The following is a 21047-nucleotide window of genomic DNA, read 5'->3' as shown; positions in this document are numbered from 1 at the left end:
CCTGAACTTCTCCCGCTCGGCCGGTGAGGCCGATTTGGTTGGGCACGAGCCAGTTCCTGGGAGGAACTCGAGGACGAAGATGGCAATTCTGTGGTGCCTTTTCTTCGACCGCCGCGAGGAAGATGAGTGGTGTGAGCCACTACGTGATCGGGACCATTTAGCTTTCTTCCAACGAGGAGCGTCATCTCTCGACTCATCGGATCGCCTTTTCAACGGGGTTGTCAAAGTATATTTATGGGACCTATATGCAGCTAGTTTCCCTTTACACTCTTTCAGGGCCTTCCCTGTCATCGATAGGCAGGACCCACACTCCGAAGTCGAATGAGAGGTTCCAAGGCACCACAGACAAATCCGATTGCAGTCCGTAAGGGACATCTTCGCCCCACAGTTGTGGCATTTTTTTAACCCAGATCTTGGAGGTCATGATGCTGACGACAATGCCATTTTAACAAAACAAAAGGTTTCTTAGTGAAGGAACTAAAGCATGCAGATAATCCAAAGCGCTAGCTCTCATGGATAAAACAGAACTGAAGCCAGCAGTCGCTGAGTGCGATATATACCATTGATGGTGTTGACACCGAGACGGAAGCCCTCGAGGGACATCAATTCGACAGGCATCAATGCGCAGCGCCTCCTGCTGAAAAAAAATCTGAAGCAGCTGAAGCTGGATATGGAGATATCATAAGATGAGGAATACATGGGAGGGCACAATACATTCGAAGGGAGCCAGTCTCCTGGTCCAGAAGAGTCAATTCTTCGTGCTTTAAAACACTTGTGTATGGGAGCGCTATAAATAAAATGACAATGCATTACTTACCGTAAAAGCATTTCTGATGGTTGTATCTGCTTAGATTCACATGCTGTGCATAGTCCGACATCCATTGGTCACTGCGGAGTATTGCATTTTGTTTTTCGTAGTCGAAAAGGGGACGTCAACAAGGCGTGTCGGTAACACTATCCCTATAGTGACGTGCAGTGTACACACAATCCCTCACGCATCGAGGTCCCTCTGTTTGTATATTTTCTGCCCTAAGAGAGCCTATTAGACGTGAGTGAGTACAGAAAAGTGAGATATAGAAGAAAGTCTATGTTCCTTCCATCCGAGCAGGGAGGAAGGATGGGCGCATGTGAATCTAAGCAGATACAACCATCAGAAATTCTTTTACGGTAAGTAATGCATTGTCTTCTGATGTTTGTTAATATGCTTAGAATCATATGCTGTGCATAGACTAGCGAGCAGTAGCCGGAGTTGGAGGTGGGTTGTGATAAGGAACAGTAGAGAAAAGATGTCTTAATACTGCTTGTCCCACCTGGGAATCAGATCTAGAGTGGGCATCTAGACAGTAGTGTTTTGTAAAGGTGTGAACAGAACTCCAGGTTGCCGTTTGCAAAGGGACATTTGCAATGAAAGCTATGGAAGCCCCAGTGCCTCGGGTGGAGTGTGCTCTTGGCTTGAAGGGTAGTTCTCTCTTAGCAAGAGTGTAACAGAGAGTGATGCATTGTACAATCCATCTAGAAATAGTGGATTTTGAAACTGCATCTCCTCCTCTTCCTGCTGCCACGGAGACAAATAACTGATTAGTCTTTCTCAATGGTCTAGTTCTTTCCATATAAAACATAACGGCTCTGCGAACATCCAGTGTTTGCAGGCTCTTCTCCCCTAAGTTTGAAGGGTTTTGAAAGAACGTTGGTAGTTCTATTGACTGGTTGACATGGAATTTAGAGATATATTTTGGTGCAAACCTAGGATGTGTGCGTAGAACCACCTTATCCTTGTTAAATGTTACAAAGGGGTCTAGTACAGAGAGCGCTTGTAGTTCACTTACTCTCCTAATGGAGGTGATAGCTATTCGAAAAGCAGTCTTAAGAGTGAGGTCTTTAAGTGTTGCTTTGTGCATAGGTTCAAAGGGTGACCGCATGAGCCTGGTTAGTACCACATTTAGGTCCCATCCGGGAGCAGGGTTAGCTATGGGAGGGTGGATCCTCTTCACTCCTTCCATGAAGGCTTTAATAACTGGGAATTTCCACCATGACACTAAGTTGGGAAGTGGTGAATGTGGAAAGTGCAGCTAAATGGACTTTAATAAAGTTAAACACCAAGCCTGAGTCTAGTAGGTGAGTCAGGTACAGAACAATTTGTGTGGGAGAGCAGTCAACTGGGTTGATGCTCCTTCCTCTACACCATATGACAAATCTCTTCCATTTGCTAGAATAACAGTGACGAGTGTTAGGCTTTCTAGCTTCCCTGAGAATGTCCATGCATCTCTGCGGGAGCTGTAAATGTCCAAATTCTATGATCTCAGGAGCCAGGCTGCTAAGTTCATGGTCTGAGGGCATGGATGTAGTGTCCTGCCCTTGTCCTGTGACAGCATGTTGTACGGGCAGGGAAGTTTCACTGGAGGAGATAGGGACATCTCCATCAAGTGAGCGAACCATGGCTGTCGGGCCCACAAAGGGGCCACCAGTATCATGGTAACTTGCTCCTGGTGCATCTTGTGCACTATCTTGTTGAGAAGGGGAGTCGGGGGGGGGGGGTGTGGGAGGAGCGTAAACAAATTTCCCTGACCATGGTATCGATAGACCGTTCCCCTTGGATTGGTTCTGGGGGTACCTGGAGGCGTAACTTTGGCATTGGGAGTTCTCCAGAGTTGCGAACAGATCTATTTCTGGGAATCCCCATTGTGTGAAGACGTCGAAGACGATGTCTTCGTGTAACCGCCATTCGTACTCCGAGGGCAGAGGGAAGTCTCTGCTGAGTTCGTCAGCTAGCAGATTGAGTTCCCCTGGTACATGTTGTGACAATAGAAACATGTGTCTGAGAGCCCACTTCCAGATGTTCTGGGACAGCTTGGACAGTCCTGGAGAGTGAGTGCCCCCTTGCTTTCTGAGGTAGTACATGGCTGTGGTGCTGTCCGTGAGGACCATCACTATCCTCCCTTGCAGGTGTGCCTGGAAGGCTTTCAGTGCCTTGAACACAGCTAGTAGCTCCAGTAAGTTTATGTGCTTGGATGCTATGCTCGGAGTCCAAACTCCATGAGCAGTCTGATGGGATAGGTGAGCCCCCCATCCTGTGAGGGATGCGTCTGTGGTTAGAGTGGCTTCCACTGCAGGGGTGGCGAATGGTTAACCTATTACCAGGTTTTCCTTCAACCACCACCGTAGCGAGAGAACCAAGGCTTGCAAGACCACCACTACATGGTCCCATTGTCCGCTGGCCTGACACCACTGGCTGTTGAGCCACTATTGCATTGGGCGCATGCGCGCGTCAAGTACCAAATAAATACATGACGCCATCATTCCTAGTAAGCGCATTGCTTTGCGTACCGTCACCTCTCGACCGGCCACATATTGAGGGATCTGAAACAGCATGTTTTGGACCCTCTCGTTGGAGGGGAAGACGAGGCCGTCCTTTGTGCGAATTAGAGCCCCTAGGAATTGTTTGATCTGGCTGGGGTCTAAGCATGACTTCTTCTCGTTGATGGAGAAGCCCAGTTGAAACAAAAGGTCTACAGTCTTTTGGGTATTTGAGAAGCATGTTTCGTAAGAATCCCCTGTTATGAGCCAATCATCGAAGTAAGGGTATACTGGGATGGACAACCTGCGCAGGTGGGCCGCTGCCACTGCCAGTACCTTTGTGAATACTCTCGGCGCTGATGCTATGCCGAAGGGTAGCACTCTGAACTGGTAGTGTTTTCCCTCTATCATGAACCTGAGGTATTTTCTGTGCGCTGGCAACATTAAAATATGAAAGTATGCATCTTTCATGTCCACTGTTGTGATGTAATCTCCCTGTTAAAGCAGGGGGATCATCTCCTGTAAAGTCACCATACGAAACTTTTGAGGTTTCACAAATTTGTTCGCTGGGCGCAGATCTAGTACAGGGCGCATTGTTAAGTCCTTTTTAGGTACAAGGAAGTACACTGAATAAATACCTTCCATTACCTGAGATAGAGGCACGACCTCTATAGCTCCTTTTTCTAGTAGTTGGTCCACTTCTTGACGAAGGATGGCGAGGTGTTCTGGTGACATGCGTCGTCCCCTTGGAGGTCTGTACGTAGGGGAACTGTTGAATTCTATACAGTAACCGCGGGCTATGGTTGATAGTACCCAGCGGTCTGATGTTATACCCTCCCATGCTGGAAGAAAGGATGTTAACTGGCCCCCGAACGGTGATGAATGGGAGGGGACCCGAATCTTCGAGTCATTTGGTGTTGGTGGCTTGGGAACCTCTAGGGGTGGAACCCCAACCTCTTCCCTTGCCACGACGTTGTCCTCTTTGGTTGTATTGTCCACTGGTGCCTTGGTTAGAGGACCAGTTACTTGCAGAGTATTGCTGCTGCTGTTGTTGCTGCTGGCGTTGGCCTCGAAAAAAGCGTCTGTTTCCATAACCATGTTTGTTGGGAGGCCTTGGAATTTGGTCTAGGATTTTGATGGTGTCAAAATCCTTCTTTGCGGTCTCTAGTGCCTCATCCACCGCCTTCGCCAAAAAGGTTGGCATCTTCTATAGGTTTGTTAATTAGAGATGCTTGTGTTTCAGGTTTAAAACCTGATTTACGTAGCCATACATAGCGTTTGAGGAGGATTCCTTGGACTAGGGATCGGCCAGCCGTTTCTGCAGCATCCAGAGTATTTTTAATGATGCTTTGGTTGACTAAGGTCCCTTCAGTAACCGTGGCCAGAAGCAGAGTACGTAGGGGTTCCGGTACCTCCTTGATGTCCTTACGTAGTTTGCTCCATTGTGCATCTGCGTAACTTGCCAGCAAAGAGTTGCTGTTGGCAATTCTTGCGGAAAAGGCAACAGAGGCTGTATCCTCTTTTCTAGGGCATACAATTTTTTACCCTCTTTATCTGGTGGTGCCTCGCTGGTTTACAGCGGGACCCCTGCTCTTTTCCTTGTATTTGTCACCACTAAGGAGTCTGGTACAGAGTGGCCCCTGACGTATAACGGGTCCGATGGGGAGGGACTAAATAATTTTTCTATCCTTGGGTTGACCCCTCTGACCAACGCGGTTGTAGATAGCGAAGGAATAATTTGTCTCTTTACTGAGGCGAGGAGGGGAATGGTTTGGCTGACAGGGGGTTTCCCCTTGATGATCTTTTCTACAAAGTCTATGTCAGGAGAAATTTCCCCAGTCTCGATTTCGAAATGCGCTGCTGCCTTGCGTAGTAGTGCATTAAAAGTAGGTTGATCATCTATAGGTGACGTATTCCTAATAGGTGAGTCTTTGGGGGGGGCAGGTTTAGGGCGTCAGGGTCTGAAAACGCTGATGAGGACTGCCAGGGCTGTGAAGCGCCTTCTTCTGGGTCATCTCCGAAGCCCCCATCATCCATATCTGGGTTATCTTCAAAACCTTCCTCCTCTAGGTTTTGTTCCCCTTCGTTGCCTCAGAATTCGTCATCCTCCTGAAAGTGGGGGTCTTCTTCAGTGAGGTCATATAAATCTACCTCCTCTTGGAGGGGATTAAACAGCCTAGGGTACTTGGCCCTGGGATCCTCCTGAGGTCCCTCTCTTGATCTCTTGGGTGTTGGAAGGTTCTGAGTCTCCATAAACCTCTCCATTTTGTCCATACAAAACTGGAGTCTCTCTAGGGTTTCTTGAGGTACCCCAGAGCGGTCAGGGGGGGAAAAGGGAGGGCCTTCAGTTTGAAAAAGTTTCGACCTATCCCATAATGTCAAAGAAAGGTTCCCATCGCCTTCTGAAAAGCCTTCTGGTAGACTAGGAGTCCCTCTCGACAGAGGGGGCGGTTCCTGCCTCCCTTCTGACCTTTTCGGCGTCTCCCGGGCCTTGTGAGCGATGATCGACGTTCTTTCGCCGTCCGTCTCGGTGGAAACAATCCGCGCCAGGCTCTCGACAACTAAACTGTCTGTTGAGGGTACATCTGGCGTCAACGTTACAGGCGTCGCTTGCTCTACTCCGACGGGAGCTCTGACGGTGCGCGTCGTCTGGCGGTTTAGTGATAGCGCCCTTATCTGGGGGTAGCCCAGTCGCTAGTCGCGTTTGCGAGGGGGGCTTAAGACTCTTACGGTCTGAGGAGGCTGCCGGTAGGACCTGCGTCTCCGTTGGCGCTAATGCTCTCTTTGTCTTCGACGAGGAAGAGCCGTGGGTCGTGTGTTTATGGGAGTGTTTTCTGTGTGCGTTAGTGTCACCGGGGTGTTCATCCCCATAAGCAGGGCGTGTGCCGAGCTTGTCGGGGCCGGGGACAGACGAGGAGCGTGAACGCTCCTTAGAGAGGTCTACGACTTCCGAAACAGATGTCGGGTTATCACATTCCTCGGCACTTTCGGCGGCGGCGGGTGAGGATTCAGACCTAGACATGGCGTAGGCTGCCCACCTTTTGACCCTGCGGTCCTTTAAAGTCTTAGGCTTAAGAAGCTGGCAGGCCGCACAGCCGTCTTCTTTGTGGTCGAGGGGCAAGCAACGGTTACACCGTTTATGCTCGTCTTTCCAGGTAAACTTGTGCCATGATGCCTACCCCCGGGGACCCAGACCACGTCCAGCAACCCCGGAAGCAGGCATCAAGTTATCCTAAGCAAGCCAACAACCCCTGCTAGGGGCTATTTGGGTCCAGTCCTGGCGCCTATGGCGCCAGGCTCATATGGAGAATCAGTCCTGGCACCATAGGCGCCAGGCTCATAGATTAAAACTTACCTGATGCAGACCATGCTGCAAACTTACCTGATGCAGACCATGCTGCAAGAGCTCCAAGCCAAAAGAGGCTTGGAAGGGACTACTTTACTTAGGGACTATTTTTTACTCAGGCGGGGCTGGGGAGGAATACTTACCTGGGACTACTTTGGAGGCTATTTAAACCACACCCGAAGAGCAGCGTTATGCTCACCGTGCCTGCAAGTATGCATCCAGCCTTCTGCCACGCCCGCCTCGAGTTTGGAGCTCCTAGAAAAAGGAAGAAAGAAGGAGAAAAGGTTAGAACAAGAGCAATACCTTTAATCCTTACCTGAATCCCCGATCCATCGCGCCTTCGAGCTGGAAGAAAAGTTATTTTATGCGCGTTGCCTCGCCTGCTGCTGCGCCGCGCTGAACTCAACGGCCTTTGCAGCATCTTCTCATTCCACCGCATCCTCCTGCATGTTCCCGCCGCACTCCGGCACCTAAGGAGAAGACAAGAGCAGCAAGGTGAGCCAAGGGAATACACAGAGGATGGAGAGCTCATCTTTTCAAACCATCAGGTGAGACTATAAAAGGGGACATCAAAGGCGATCTGTGGGGAGAACAGTGGGGGTGGGGGGATTTACGCTCAACTTCACGGGTGGTTAATTCCCTTTCTCCATTTGCAGAAGAATATTCCTACGGGCCAAGCAAACGAAGCTAGGTGGGCCAGTCCAGTCCGTCATCTCGGCCCTACGCGTCACATTGGTGGAGACCGCAGATGTCCAGTTCCGATCGACGCCTCTGTGGGAGCCAGGTGAGCGTAACAACTTGCCCTTGCAACGTGGGCAAAACCTAAAGGGTGTCCTCTCCATAGCGGAGGAAACGATTGCATGTGATAACCCCGAAGGAAAGGGAGGGGAAAGAGAAAGGCATTCTCAAAGAGAAACAATAAATGTCCCACAACCCCACACTCCCTACTGTATTTGGCCGGCGAGCCCAGGCCAGGTGTTCGGCGAACACCGAACAACCTCCTCCGTCGAAGGCACCGCCGTTGAAGATCTTGATCGGCGGTGAAACAGCTTCGCAGCTACGACGCCGAAGGAGGGATGTAAAGTATTATAAGTTATTAACGACCAAAGGTCGAATAAATGTTTTTGCAATGTCTCTCGAGGAGCTCTGCGTAAAGGCGACCAATATCTGGGCGGAAATCTGAGGGACCGCAACGCGTGAGGGATTGTGGGTACACTGCACGTCACTATAGGGATAGTGTTACAGACACGCCTTGTCAACGTCCCCTTTTCGACTACGAAAAACAAAATGCAATACTCCGCAGTGACCACTGGGTGTCGGACTATGCACAGCATTTGATTCTAAGCAGATTAACAAACATCAGAAATATCAATATCATATCATTCCCCATGGCATTTGTTTCCAAAAAAACATTTTGGGAACACTACCCATATACCAGAAGAAGGGAGTCATTCCCTTGGAGAAGGAACTTTCTGTTCAATTGCTACAAGCTAGGGGAAGGGAGTCATTCCCTGTGGCACCTTGTTGCAAGACAACATTTTGGGAATGCCAACCGAATAGCAGGAGACTAGAGTCATTCTCCTGGATAAGGAACTTTCTGTTGGTTCATATTAGTCTTTAATTGTAGTGTAAGGGATATAAGTAGGTTGTGACAAAGGACTGCAGACTTTCATTTGGACAGACATTCTGACAGATCCTTTAGTGTTAGTTTGAGGCAGGGAAACCCCTCTTAGCGATAGAGAGGGTTTCTTTTATATTAATAAAAGTCTACAGCAACAACCATGCCACCCTGGTGCCAGCTTCCTCCTTCAACACCATAAACACTCCCCAGTTCTTTCTGGCATTGGCCCTGTGTGCCCAGCTGCTGACATTATGGATACATCTTCTTCCACCTTAACTCTCAGGTGAGGGTAGATTTCTAATGTTTTAGTTTGTGTCTGGATGTTAGGGACAGGCAGGAGTAAAATTGGCGGCTCCTACTCCTAGAAAGTTTGTGAGGAACTACCTCACCCTTCTCTGATTGGGCACCTTTAACTTAATTATAAATTATACAATTTGCGATCGCACGTCCTCAATGAACATCTGATCCCTGCATCTGTTCTAAGTTTTATTTTAGAGTCCCATCTGCAATCCATAGCAGGCTTTGTCCCTAAGGAGCAGGCCAAGCTGGGACTACAGCTCGGTGACATCACTCTCAAACCCCAGTCACACTCAACAACATATGTTTCGGTCTCTCCTAAGAATCCTTTTCAAGGCCTGTGGTGTGAATATTTACCCAGACTATGGATGCTCTTCTATCTACCTTCTGAAGGAGATACGGGCGCACTAGGTCACTTTAGCCAGCCATTGGAAAAGTGCAGGAGGATCCCCAAGAAGTATTGCATCAAGTAGTGGTTTACTCCCCCTGGCCTCAGAGTTTCCCAGTCTCCTTTGTCTGATGTGACCACACAGATTTCGTCAAAAATCACACTATCAACCCGCACTGCTGTTTTACCAGGACGTTTCCACTTTGTTTGCTTGCATTTTGTTATCATTGATGTTTCTATTAATGACAATGACAAATCCTTGTTACCAGATATTTCCAGATAATAAGAGTGGCAGATAACACAATTCTCTAACGGCGAAGAAGTAAACATCGGCAGAATCTTTGTTGCAATATAACCAAAGACTGATCTTGTTGTTGAGTGACTAGAGATAATTTCTCATCCAGTGGAATTCTATACTTTGTATCAAATTTCTTGATTGAGCTACAGGAAGGTGTTTCCCCATATCTGTTGTGCCCCTTGTATTGCTTCCTCTTGAAACGCTTCATCTGATTTGTCCTGTCCCTTGCCTGGCATTGCAGGTGTAAACTATTGACTGCACCCCACTTAAAACGGTCCCGCCACCTCCCTTAATCACTCGGACATTGGTTGCGCACCACACAACAGCACCCAAGGAAATCGTATAGTTAGCCTTCCCTCTCATTTCACCTGATCATCACATTCTCGTACATTGCTGCTGTGTTTGAAAACTATGTCTTTTCCCCTCTTTTAGGAAAGTTGAATCTGGTTCTGCATTATGGTAACTGTGGTATTGTCAACAGTGTCTCATTAGGCTCTCTCCCACTCTCAGGGTCTCCACCCCGTGGGAGTCCCTTGTACTGCTCAGTGAACCTGCCTGCTCCTTCTGCGTGTTCCCAACTGCGTGAACAACCGCCTCCCCCCACCACTCACACTGTAGTGCCTGGGCTGAGTGGCACTGGGCTGCCCCTCCACACGCCTTGCTCCATCCTCCTACTTCCTACTCACACCCTCTATGGTGCTGTCCATTTCCCCAATCTTCTCCAACTGCTACTCTATCTCCTATCCTATCCCTCTTACTAAGTCGGGAAGGAAGAAATTGAAGAGAGACATCCGGGTCTCCAACCCAGGCCTCCCCCCATCACTGATACCTTCATCAGTGCTTCCTCCTGACATACTCTCACCAACATCCTCTGTGTCGCTCCCTCACCTGACCTATGGATCCTTCATATGGTCTCTGCTCTCTCTAATGTCTCCTCCTCTCCCATTAATGGTGGCACTCGGTTGGATGCACTATTGGCCTCCTTCCACTCCTCCAAGATCATAATGAATGTCTATTGAATGGCAACGTCTTGATCCAGGGCTCTCAGCCCAATCTCCTCCTTTTTCATGGGCGTCTACCACGATCAACTTCCTTCCTTCTACTGCTGCTCCTCTTCTGCCACCTCCTTCCTTCGCCACCTCTCTGGCACCTTCCTCCTCCTCTCTGGCCACTATGCCACCTCATGCTACCTCCTCTGTCCACTCTCGGGCCCCTCCACCTCCTCCACTAGTTGTAACTCAAGCTTCTACCCAACTCAGGAAGTCTTTCAAATGTGGCAACTGCTCCATGTCACTACACAAAACTCTCGCTCTGCTGTCAAATACTCCTCTGACATCTGCCTCCTCCTCGAAGAACTTGACCTGGATGCCCTCGCTCTCACAGAGACATGGTTCTCGGCCAGCTGTGTCACAAGGTTTGATACTCTCATTCCTGATGGCTACAAGATCCTCTCTGAGCCCAGAACCAACCGATCTGGAGGGGGGAGTAGCCCTGATCTTTCCAGAGTGGATCCTACTTCTGTCATTCCTACGCAGGCCTACTCCTCCTTTGAATGCCTGTCTGCAGGCTCTCCATCTCTCCTGGCCACTCTCTTACTGTGGCCACCATATAAAGGCCACCTGGCCAGGTTGCTCTATTCCTCTCAGAGTGGGCTGACCTCTCCTCTTCTCTCCTTGCCTCTACCTCTCAGCTTCTCCTCTTCTGAGGCCTCAACGTCCACCTGGATACTTCTAATCCCTCCTCTGGTCTCTTCCGTAACCTCTGCGACACTCTCCCTCTCCATTTTACTGCCGGACACACCTTGGATGTTCTCATCTCCTCAGACATCCCCCTCTCAGACATACCCCTTTCTAACCCACTCACGTCTCCTCTCTCTTGGACTGACCATTTTCTGCCTTCCTCTCACCCAATATTCTCTGTCCTCAGACAAAGCCCACCCCAGCAGTGCCACCTACCTTCTCTGTCATTCAGCCCATGAAGCGTGTGTCAGTGGAGGCCTTTGCCGCTACCTTCTATGCTCCCCCTACTCCTGCGGCTGACTCACACTGACACACTCCTCTCTAACCTGCATCTTTCTATCTCCAACACTCTGGACGTCCTTGCCCCTATCATGGGAATCTGCCTAAAGCCTACCCTCCAAGGACAACTATTGGTATGACTCTGACCTCGCCACCCTGAAACGCAAGTGCAGGGTGGCTGAGAGGAAGTGGAGGACTTCGAGGACATCCTCTTACAAACTGGCCTGCCGCCTGCTCCAAAGGCAATACAGACTCTCTGTGCTGTCCAAAAAGAGAGTCCACATCCAAGCCCCCATCTCTGCGGCCTCTAAGAACAAGGCCAAACTTTTAAAAATCTGCAAGGAGCTGGCCAATCCTGCTGCAGTCTCCACCTCTCCTCTTCCCTCCCAGGCTCTCTGTACGGCTCTGGCCACTCACTACACCACTAAAACTCAGGACATCCTGTCATCGCTCTCCTCTTCCTCTCCTACATCTCTTGGCCTCTTTCCGGTCACCTCTCCTTCTCCTCCTCCCTTTTCCTTTTTCTCCCGGACAACACCTGACGAGGGTTCCAGAAAAGTCTGATCTATGAAAGTGTTGTCCCAACAGGTGCTGCCCTGCTCCTCTAAAACCATCAAGGACCACAAGGACCCCCTCGCTCCAGCCTTGGCTGATTTCTGCAATCACTCTTTCGCCACTAGATCTTTCCCCGCTATCCTCAAGCACTGCCTTGCGCAATCCCTCTTCAAAAAGCCTTTGCTGATTCCTACCTGTCCTGCAAACTATCAACCAATCTCTATCACTCCTTCACTGGGCAAACTGCTGGAAAGGCTGGCCATCTCCCAGCTAACTCTCCATACTGAATCTGTTGGTTGTCTTCACGACCATCAGTCTGGCTTCAGAAAGGCCAGAGGCACAGAAACTGCTCTCCTGAACATCTGTGAAGATCTGCTCTATAATCTTGACTCCAGCCTCCCTTCTGTCCTCATCCTCCTTGATCTTTCATCTGCCTTTGAGACTGTCCACCACACCATCCTAATCAATCGACCGACTCCATGAGAACCTGCGCATAACGGATCAGGACTTGAGTAGTTGACCTCTCCGACCAGTCAACCTGGGTCCTTTCTCTCCACCACCTCCCTCTCCATATGTGGTGTCCTCCAGGGCTCTAACCTCTATACCCGGCTCTTTAATATCTACTTGGCCCCTTTGGCCCATCTGATCTCTACTTTCTCCTCTAACTTTCAGGGTTACGCAGATGACACCCAGCTCTCTTTCAGGCTCCACTCAGCCTCCTCTTCTCTTTCGCTCATTTCTGACTGTCTATCCGCGATTCAGGCTTGGTGTGCCTCTAACGATATCTGCCTTAATGCCAGTAAGATGGATATTCTTCTCAGTGGGACCCTTGTCAGGAACCGCAGGTGGAAGATATGGAACTGTTGGAGGTATTGACGTACTCACTGTTACGTTCTAGTCCTCACCTAACATGGCGAGTTCCCTATAAGATCTGCCTCCGCCCCCTGGTTCGATGCGTTGTATCTGTTTTTCCTGCTATGACGCTCCGTTTACTCCTGTAGTATACGTCTACCTTCTCTCGCTTCCTCCTAGTTCTTTGTCCAGCGTTCTATACTTGCAAGTTTCTCTTGTGCCTGCTTTCACGCCTGTGCGCTCTGTGTCTTTTGCTACTTTCATTTCTGCTTTCCGGTTTCTGGTATCGGGTGTCTGTCTCTCTCTTAGCGTTCATTCTCCATTCCCTGCTCCGCAGCTTGTGCTCGCCTTCGGACGCTTGCGGCTCTATTTCTCTCCTCCCACTTATTACGACCTACCTTTCTACGGCGTCTGCCATTCCCTGCTCCGCAGCTTGCGCTCGCCTTCGGATGCGTGCGCCCTTATTTCTCTCCTCCCACTTATTCCGACTTACCTTTCTATGGCGTCTGCCAATTCCTTTCAAACGCTTCTTACTTTACCTTGCTTTCGTTTACTTCCTCTATTTCTTCTGCCCCTTATCAGAACAGCGTATCTATACATTTGTAGCTGTTTGTACCTACCTGCACTCCGTGTACTTTCACTCTCCAGTTGCAGTCCTTCCTTCTGTTTTCCGGATTACAGCAATTCCCTTTCTGCTCGTCTTGCTTCAGTATTACCTCCTCCATCCTACCTTACTTCAGATCTTCAATCCATCTATAGTAAGGGTATCTGGCCACCCAGCTGGACGGAAGTGTTTCATCTGCTGCACATTGCTCTCTGGATATACCTGTACCACCACCTCTTACCTTCAAGATCTCCAGGGTTTTTTCTGCCTTCCGGCTTTTTCCCTGGGAATGAGGCTGGCCCCCGGGTGTCCCCCGAGGGCAGGTTCTCATCTCTGCCAAGGTGGCCTCTGGAGGGGCCAGACCTTATTTACGCGAGTGGAAGGTCCAGACACCCAAGGACAAGGCTCCCAACAAGAAGAAGGACTGTAGAAGGACTGAAGCTGCTCTCAAGGACCTAACTTCCGAGGACTCAGGTGAGGAGAAGGGGGAGGTAAAGCTGAAGCCCGACAACCCCTTTACCCGCTTTCCCCCTCAGACTCTGGCTGCCCACTTTGGTCCCTCTTCCTTCGCCTTCCTGTGAGGCAAAAAACCGTGATGTCATTCTTGACTCCACTCTCTCCTTTGCCCTTCACATCTCGGACCTCGCCAAGAAGTCCCACTACCAGCTGCACCCCCTCTGAGGTATTCTTCCTTTTCTCATTTTCCCCCAGAAGCTCACTGTCTCCAGAGCTCTGGTTCTCTCTAGGCTGCACTACTGCAAACGCCTGCAAACACCTCTTTCTCAATCTGCCTTCCTCTACTCTCTGCCCTCTAAAACAAATCCAGAACAGCACTGCAAGACCTATCCGTGTCCTCAAGCCCAGGGACTGTATCTCTAGCACTGAAATCTCTCCACTGGCTCCCCGTGGCTACAAGGATCAAGTTCGAGAAACTCTGCATCCTCCACAAGGCATTCAGTGGCTTGGGCCCGCACTACATCCAACTCTCTCTTCCAAAATACCTTCTTTCTCGAGCCCTTCACTCAACTAGCTCCAACTCTGAGGGCCCGACCCTTCGCTAGGCGGAGAGTGGGGGGGTTGGATCCATCTCTTCAAGTGCCTCCCTCTGGAATGACCTCCCTGCCTCTCTCAAACTTGGGCCGGACTCCTTGAAGTTCCGGAAAGAGCCCAAGACCCTCCTATTCTCCCTCTCCTTCCCTGCTGACCAACTTGTCTGCCGCACTGACTGGTTGCCTGACTACACTCTGAGCACAACGGGTACCAGGCTCCTCCATGATCAGTCTCCCCTGCACTGCCTCTGGGCCACTGCGCACTTAATGGCTGTAACTGTAACCTCTACAGTCCCCTGCCTCCCTGCACGCTGCCCTGGTTGCGCTTGCTCAGAGCATTGGTGCCCTGATCGCACTTCCCTTAACTCTCCCTGACACCACCCCCTTTCACTCTCTCCCCTGCACTTTGGCGCTGTCGCACTTGAACAATCTGAATGTCACAAGGCCTAGTAAGATCGTTTTTATTGTCCTCCCTCTGTCTTCCCTCCCTTGTCTTGTCACAGCTAGAAACCCTTGTGTACAGGCACGTTATAAATGACTTATCATATCATGGATTCTCTGTGAGTTGCAAGTCAGTATAGAGATTAATTGGCAGCTATATATGGGAACCCAGTACTGAAACAGTTGTAAGGCGCTGCATGTCAAGTTTGAGATGCATGGAATAGCCGTGTTTGCATTCACAGCACTGAGTCCATCACATGCACAAATACAAAACCAATGCACATACATTGCGTAGTTTCGCTAAAGTACAAATAATTCGGATCCACTTACCATCACCATATCCGTCAGCTAGATAATTCGGAACTGGTTCAATACGGGAGACTATTTCTGCTAAATCGGTGAAGCCAGCACCAGGACACGTCAATAACTGGAAGGAAAAAATAAATAAATGATTTGCTGAGTGCGGTAAAGAAAAGCACACATGTCCACTGCAGCTCAGGGAATGAAAGTGAGGAAATCTGCCAAGGAGCCCAAGCTGGAGAGCTAACGTCATCAAAGAATATCTTCTTTAGGATCCCCTGTACTATAGCTCACTGCAAGAAGGGGAGAGGTAGGTGAAGGGAAAATGTGATGTCTAGATTCCATATAAGCACCCTGCACTGAAAAACACTGCAGCCAGAGATAGAAAACCGGAGTCCTGGGAAGGCAGAGAATAAAAGCTTTCTGTGCTGGAATCAAGATAAGCGTATGGTGGCTGTTGGGGTCGGGGGAGAGAAATCACACCAAATAATATGTAGAAGATCACATTCTGAAGAGCAGGCGGTATCATGGTACACTTACACTTGTAGAAACAATGTTTGCATTATCAATAGTACAAATACAGTACAAGTGTATTTGCACTGCAGCCATGACAGTGCACGTGCAGAAGTGTAAACATCATTTGAGCAGTCACAAATGTACTAGAATACTACCTCTAGCCTTTACCTCTAGCTCTATTTGGTGAAGCAAAATGCAGCAAGGATGGGAAGACGTAGTGCCTGGAGGGAGAGGCAATATATATATTTAAACTCTATGTTCAGGACCAAGAGGATGTGTTGTGAGGCCTGGAGAGGAAGGTGGAAATTGAAAGAAATACAATTGCTGTATACTGGTGCCCAGAGCAGCCACAGGGGCATGTGTGAGTGAGTTTTGGGATGCAAGAAAATATCACAATGGCTTGGACTTCAAATACTCTGAAATGATGATGGGATATGCCTGACAATTGATCAGGCTAGAAAGGTGCTGCAACATTTAAGAGCATATCTTCGTAGTTTGTCATCACCTTTCATTTTCTGCATAGTAGCCTGATCTCTCATCCAATAAAAGAAAAGTCACAAACATACAAAGATGCACATAACAGTCCAAAGGGGCAATAAAGAGCATGTTGAGAGCTAGTTCGCATTCTGATTTCTAAACAATGGCTTGTTCCACAAAGAGCAACCCACTATAAATAAAAGTTACCATCACTGGGGATTTTCAACTTGTGTTATGCTGCAAGGCTTTTACATTGTGCCAAATCACCAATGTATTGGCGTGTCTGAAGGGTGGCGTATTGTACCCCCATCTGGGGGATAGCTTGGGCGCATGGGAATCCATTAAGGGTGACCATAGATCTGGATTGCAGAAAGGAAGGTTATTTTATATACATGTTTGGAATCAAACAACTGTTTATCTGAAGCAATTTTGATGAGCAGTAGGTAGTTAATATCACATTGTGTTCGGTTGAGTGATGGGGTAGATATATGCTCCAGCTCCCAGTTAAACTGTGTAGGCATGTTTACTCAGGATTACCTTTTCCATTTTTCCATGTGGCAAACTGAGGCATAGTAGTTCGGGCTTGCCAAACCTGGAGACCAGATGTGGTCTGTTCTCAATAGGACTGTGAAAGATGAATGTAGTTGGAGAACAACATAATAAATTACTTCACTCATGTAATATGCATGCTGGTGAATATTCATTCCAAACATTACTTGTCTTCGAAACTTATTCCGAGTGTCAGCTGCCATCTGAAAGCTTTGATCAGCAGAAGGTGCAGTGTGGCTCCACACCGATTCAGCTCAGCGCCATCAACTCCACGGCCCCGGAAGTGACTCCAGCAGTCATACGATATAGGGCATACCGTGCCCTAAGACCTCAGTTAAACCATTCCACCCCCCACAGTACTCAGCAGCACAGGGAATGCACATATGGAAATTGAACAGTTCCTTACATGTGAGGCAGGTTGAGAGGGCATGAAGTATCTATGGGAGGAGAATCCATCAGAAAGACCATTACTGAAGGCAAATCATTTATTTTAAGGGATTGAATCCTCCCACATGTCCTCATCTTGGATAGATTCCCAGAGCAGCAGCAATCAGAAATATGACCGAGAGTGAGGGCCATCACCTAAATTAGGAAATTCTGTAACACTGCCCTGCTGAAACGGGTATCCAGGTCTCAAACAAATGATTTACCTCTGGGAAATGGTCTTTCTGATGGATGATCCTTCCATAGATTCCTCACCTATGATAACCTTTCTTCAGCACAGCTGCTCTTTGGAAACCTTTCCATCATCAGGGGGGCGCATTGTTGCTCTGTGTCAGCTCCGACAAACGCCCCTATGTGTCCCACGCCGGACATGACAATGAGGCCAATATATAAATGGACGCAACATGCCCAATTACCCAATATCTGCTTGTTCCCTATCCTTCTGTTGCCGAAGAACTAAAGATGTAGTTGTGATCAACCAGGGGAGAATCTGCACTATACGTACAGTACTATAAGTACTTAGCACTGACCTGAATCGGAAGCAGCAGTGTGTGGATAGGAGAATCGTAGTGATCACCCTATCTCCTTGCAACAATGAATAGTGGAGAAAGGACAGAGCTTTCAGGGAAACCCTCTAGGGGAAAAACCCTGCAAATCTCCTCCAGGTGTTTTCGGATTCCTCTGCAGGCCTGATGGCTGGGTGCAGGAGGGCCTTTGCTGATTGATGAATCTACTTCAGTGTTTTCGGGAAGTTCGTGGAAAGAGGAGCAAGAATAGAGTAAAATAGTCAATAACTACGTATGCAATAGGGAAACCAGGAATGGCTGTGTAATATAGAGGAGTTACCATTTATGGCTCTATCGAAGAGAGAAGGTAGGGGTGTTTGCAGAGACAGTGTGAAATGGTGCTGGAGGGTGCCTGGAAGAAGCCTAAAAGACACAGAAGGTAAGAGAAGGCAAGCTCGGTGGCAGGGATCAGAGTTCTAACCTACCAGTTGCCGAAAAAAATGCTGTGCAGTATCTGTGATGACCGCGGATCGGCCATAAAACCTGCAGTTTGTGGTTTGCAGCTCTGAGCGGGAGAATGGTAATGTCAGAGGTCCAGATCATGTCGTCAGGGAATATGGGCAAGACTGCCAAGCATCTGTTGGGAAATGAAAGAATGAGGATGAACGAAAAGTCGGAGAGCAGAGCCGTTGCTAAGGGAAAGTAAACACAGCGTTCCTGAAGGACGCTGTCCAAGGAATGAGGCAGTAGCGAACTGGAGAGCCGCGGGGAAACAAGAGATTCCTACGTGAGGGAGAGGAAGCGAATAGCTGAGCGCATTGGTCAGACACAAGAAGTAGCTTCTGTTTGGCGTGTTTATTTGGATTGTGAAAGTACTTTTCAAACGTGTAACTGACAAACAGTGCAGCGAGAGGATTTGGGAGACCTGTCCCTTTAAACCAGCACGAACACACTGAGGAACGTAATTGCAGCAGTTGTGCTTTTAAACCCGCCTGCGTCGCCCTTGCGGCATAAAGCCCTGAGGAGAAAAGGGCGAGGAGCTTCCGTTTGGCTGGTTTGTGGGACGGAGACAGTGATCAATCTGGGTGGATTCGAGGAGATACAGAGTGTGTCACCGGAACGCGACAGGGAAGTTAGAGTGCGCACTGGAGGGGACCTGAAGCTGATTTCCATTCTGTGAAGTACACAAATCACGGTAAGCTCGTCGGTAAATTACTTTGCAATTGCCAATAAACAAAGTGCTGACGCTCTCTCGCAGTACTGCACTATAAACCCTAATTTTAAAGCGCAGTGCTTATTTCAATAGTGAGCTTGCACACATCTTCCAGGTGTGTTCTAAACAGTATTGACAGCATTGATTGTGAGAAGAGTGGAGGTCGGGGTCCTTTGGACCTTCCGGAGATAGCCCCAATACAACGTGACTTGGATGGACCTCAGGAACGGTACTCAAATTGGGAGCATATAAGTGGGGTCACCACCAGCAGCAGGAGTCCTCTTAATTGGACTAATTTGTAGAAATGTTGTGAACTCTCAACCCCCAGGCTACTGCATCTTAAAGAAGCAGAAGTTCAATCCTGTTTGGGATACTGGGAAGGCTGCTCTTGTGAAATTGATTAATCCAGAGCGAAAGGACATGAAGCTCCGCAGTACGCTTATGTCAGATAGGGCAAAGGTTTCCGAAGGGGATAGATCTTTTTTGGTGGATCCAACAGTAGTAGTCTCTCCTGCTGCCTCAGTGGATATACTCCGCCCGCCTTAAGCCGTCTCAGTGATAACACAGGCACAAGTATATGCCTAGGTCACATTTGATCAGCCGAGGGAGAGGGAAGCAGAGAATAACACCCAATCTGTTTTTGTACATTGCTGTTAACGTGGCTTAGAATACACAGTCACGACCACGAACATTCAAAAGAAAATAAAAGGTCACTTCGGAAGAAAGAGGAATAAAAGCCTAAATGAAGTCGAGGGTGAACCAGACTCCTCATGGGTCATCCCTAATACCCTACAAACTCCATTTTCCAGTACAGAGGTTCATATTCCCTCTTCGAGAATGGCGAAGGTCTCTGACATTTTGATCACCGTCACAGGAGACCTGTCCATTCCTCAGGCATCATCCATTGAAGATACATCAAGAGAAAATACGGGAAGTGAAACACCAATAACAGGAAAACCTGTAGATAAGGCCGACCTCAAAGAAGGAACCTTGAAGGTTTTGAATGTTGTGTTAAACTCCCTGGTCTCAGTTTTTGAACTTCTTAAAACAGAAGTATAGTCCCGAGCATGGATACTCTTGGAGCTCACAAATGAGACGGCAAAGTGTGAATCCACATTGATGGGTTGGAACAGCCATTAATTCAAATATTATTCCCTCATTGAGAGATGTGAGACTCGAGTTGATCAAACAGGGTTTGGACATCTCTTTAATACAAAACATATCAAACCTTAAGAAAAAGGCAGAAGCAGACAGTCATAGTCTACTAAGTGAGGTAATACAGCTTCTAAAAACGAAAGCATCCCTGCAGGGAGAGGTGGAAGAACATGATATTGTCCTGAATCCAATTTTTTACGACACCCCTCTTTCGGAATCCACTCTGGAGGAATTTCGGGGAATGGCCAATGCAGTAGACGAAGAAATTGAAACAATTGTGGAAAGTTCAACGTTACAACCTGGGGATATACTAGCAAAATCGGTTGATTTTGAACCAACCTGGAAACCTGCAAAACTGCCAGAGTTATAAAGGCCGAAGGAAAATGAGAAAGCGACAAACCAGAAGAAAGAGATCAAGAACTCCTCAACTAACAGCAAAGAAAGATCCCAAAAAAATCAAACAATCTAAAAAAAACAATTATTATTAGCATTGGAGTAAATGCTCAATCAGAGAAGAACTTGTCGCGCCTTCCTCTGATGACCTCTCATGTAACGAAAGCAAAGATATTTTGAACACTGCCATTTTAACAAAATCATCATCGTTGCCCGTCAAAGGCAACAAATCAGGGAAATCTGGTTAATGTTCAAAAATATTGCACAACATTCAACATGCAGTATCACAAGACCACATTGAAACCATAAGCGTGAGTATAGGTCTTCAAACAGACCTGAGGACTGGCCCGGTAAAAGATCAAGAGGGACTACAGGGGCCCTGCAAGTCATTGAAACTAGAAATAAAGGATAATGGACTGAACAACAACCCATCCTGCTCAAAACAATCAGGAAGAGACTTGCCAGACAAAATAAAATGGGCTCCGATATTCCTGCAGAAGAAGCCCCCATCATCAAAGCAGAATGTCGCGAATAATAAGACACAAATCACACACGGTGGAGCCACTATAAAGTTTGACCCGATCTTCCTGTTATCAGGTAAAAAAGATGTGAAAAATCCATCGGCTGAGCCAGTCAGAAGAAGTTCCGCCTTACTACTGGAACTTGGATCAAGAAAACCTCTCCATAAAAACTGGTATGTGGAATGGCATGGGGAAATCAACAATGATTAT

The 21047-nt window shown here is 48.2% G+C and overlaps 1 protein-coding gene across 6 annotated transcripts in view; it reads right to left on the bottom strand.

Moving 5' to 3' along the window:
- PNPLA6 (patatin like phospholipase domain containing 6) overlaps nt 1-21047 on the bottom strand; it is a 1092789-nt gene that overhangs the window by 78174 nt on the left and 993568 nt on the right. For all 6 annotated transcript variants that reach the window (XM_069603923.1, XM_069603925.1, XM_069603924.1 and 3 more), the window contains one exon: nt 15094-15190. In XM_069603923.1, the coding sequence (XP_069460024.1) occupies nt 15094-15190 (97 nt within the window). The remainder of the gene's footprint in view (nt 1-15093; nt 15191-21047) is intronic.

Source organism: Ambystoma mexicanum, chromosome 3q (genome assembly GCF_040938575.1).
Source record: "Ambystoma mexicanum isolate Mex_15411 chromosome 3q, UKY_AmexF1_1, whole genome shotgun sequence".
NCBI lineage: Eukaryota > Metazoa > Chordata > Amphibia > Caudata > Ambystomatidae > Ambystoma > Ambystoma mexicanum.
This window is presented reverse-complemented; position numbering and strand designations above follow the sequence as displayed.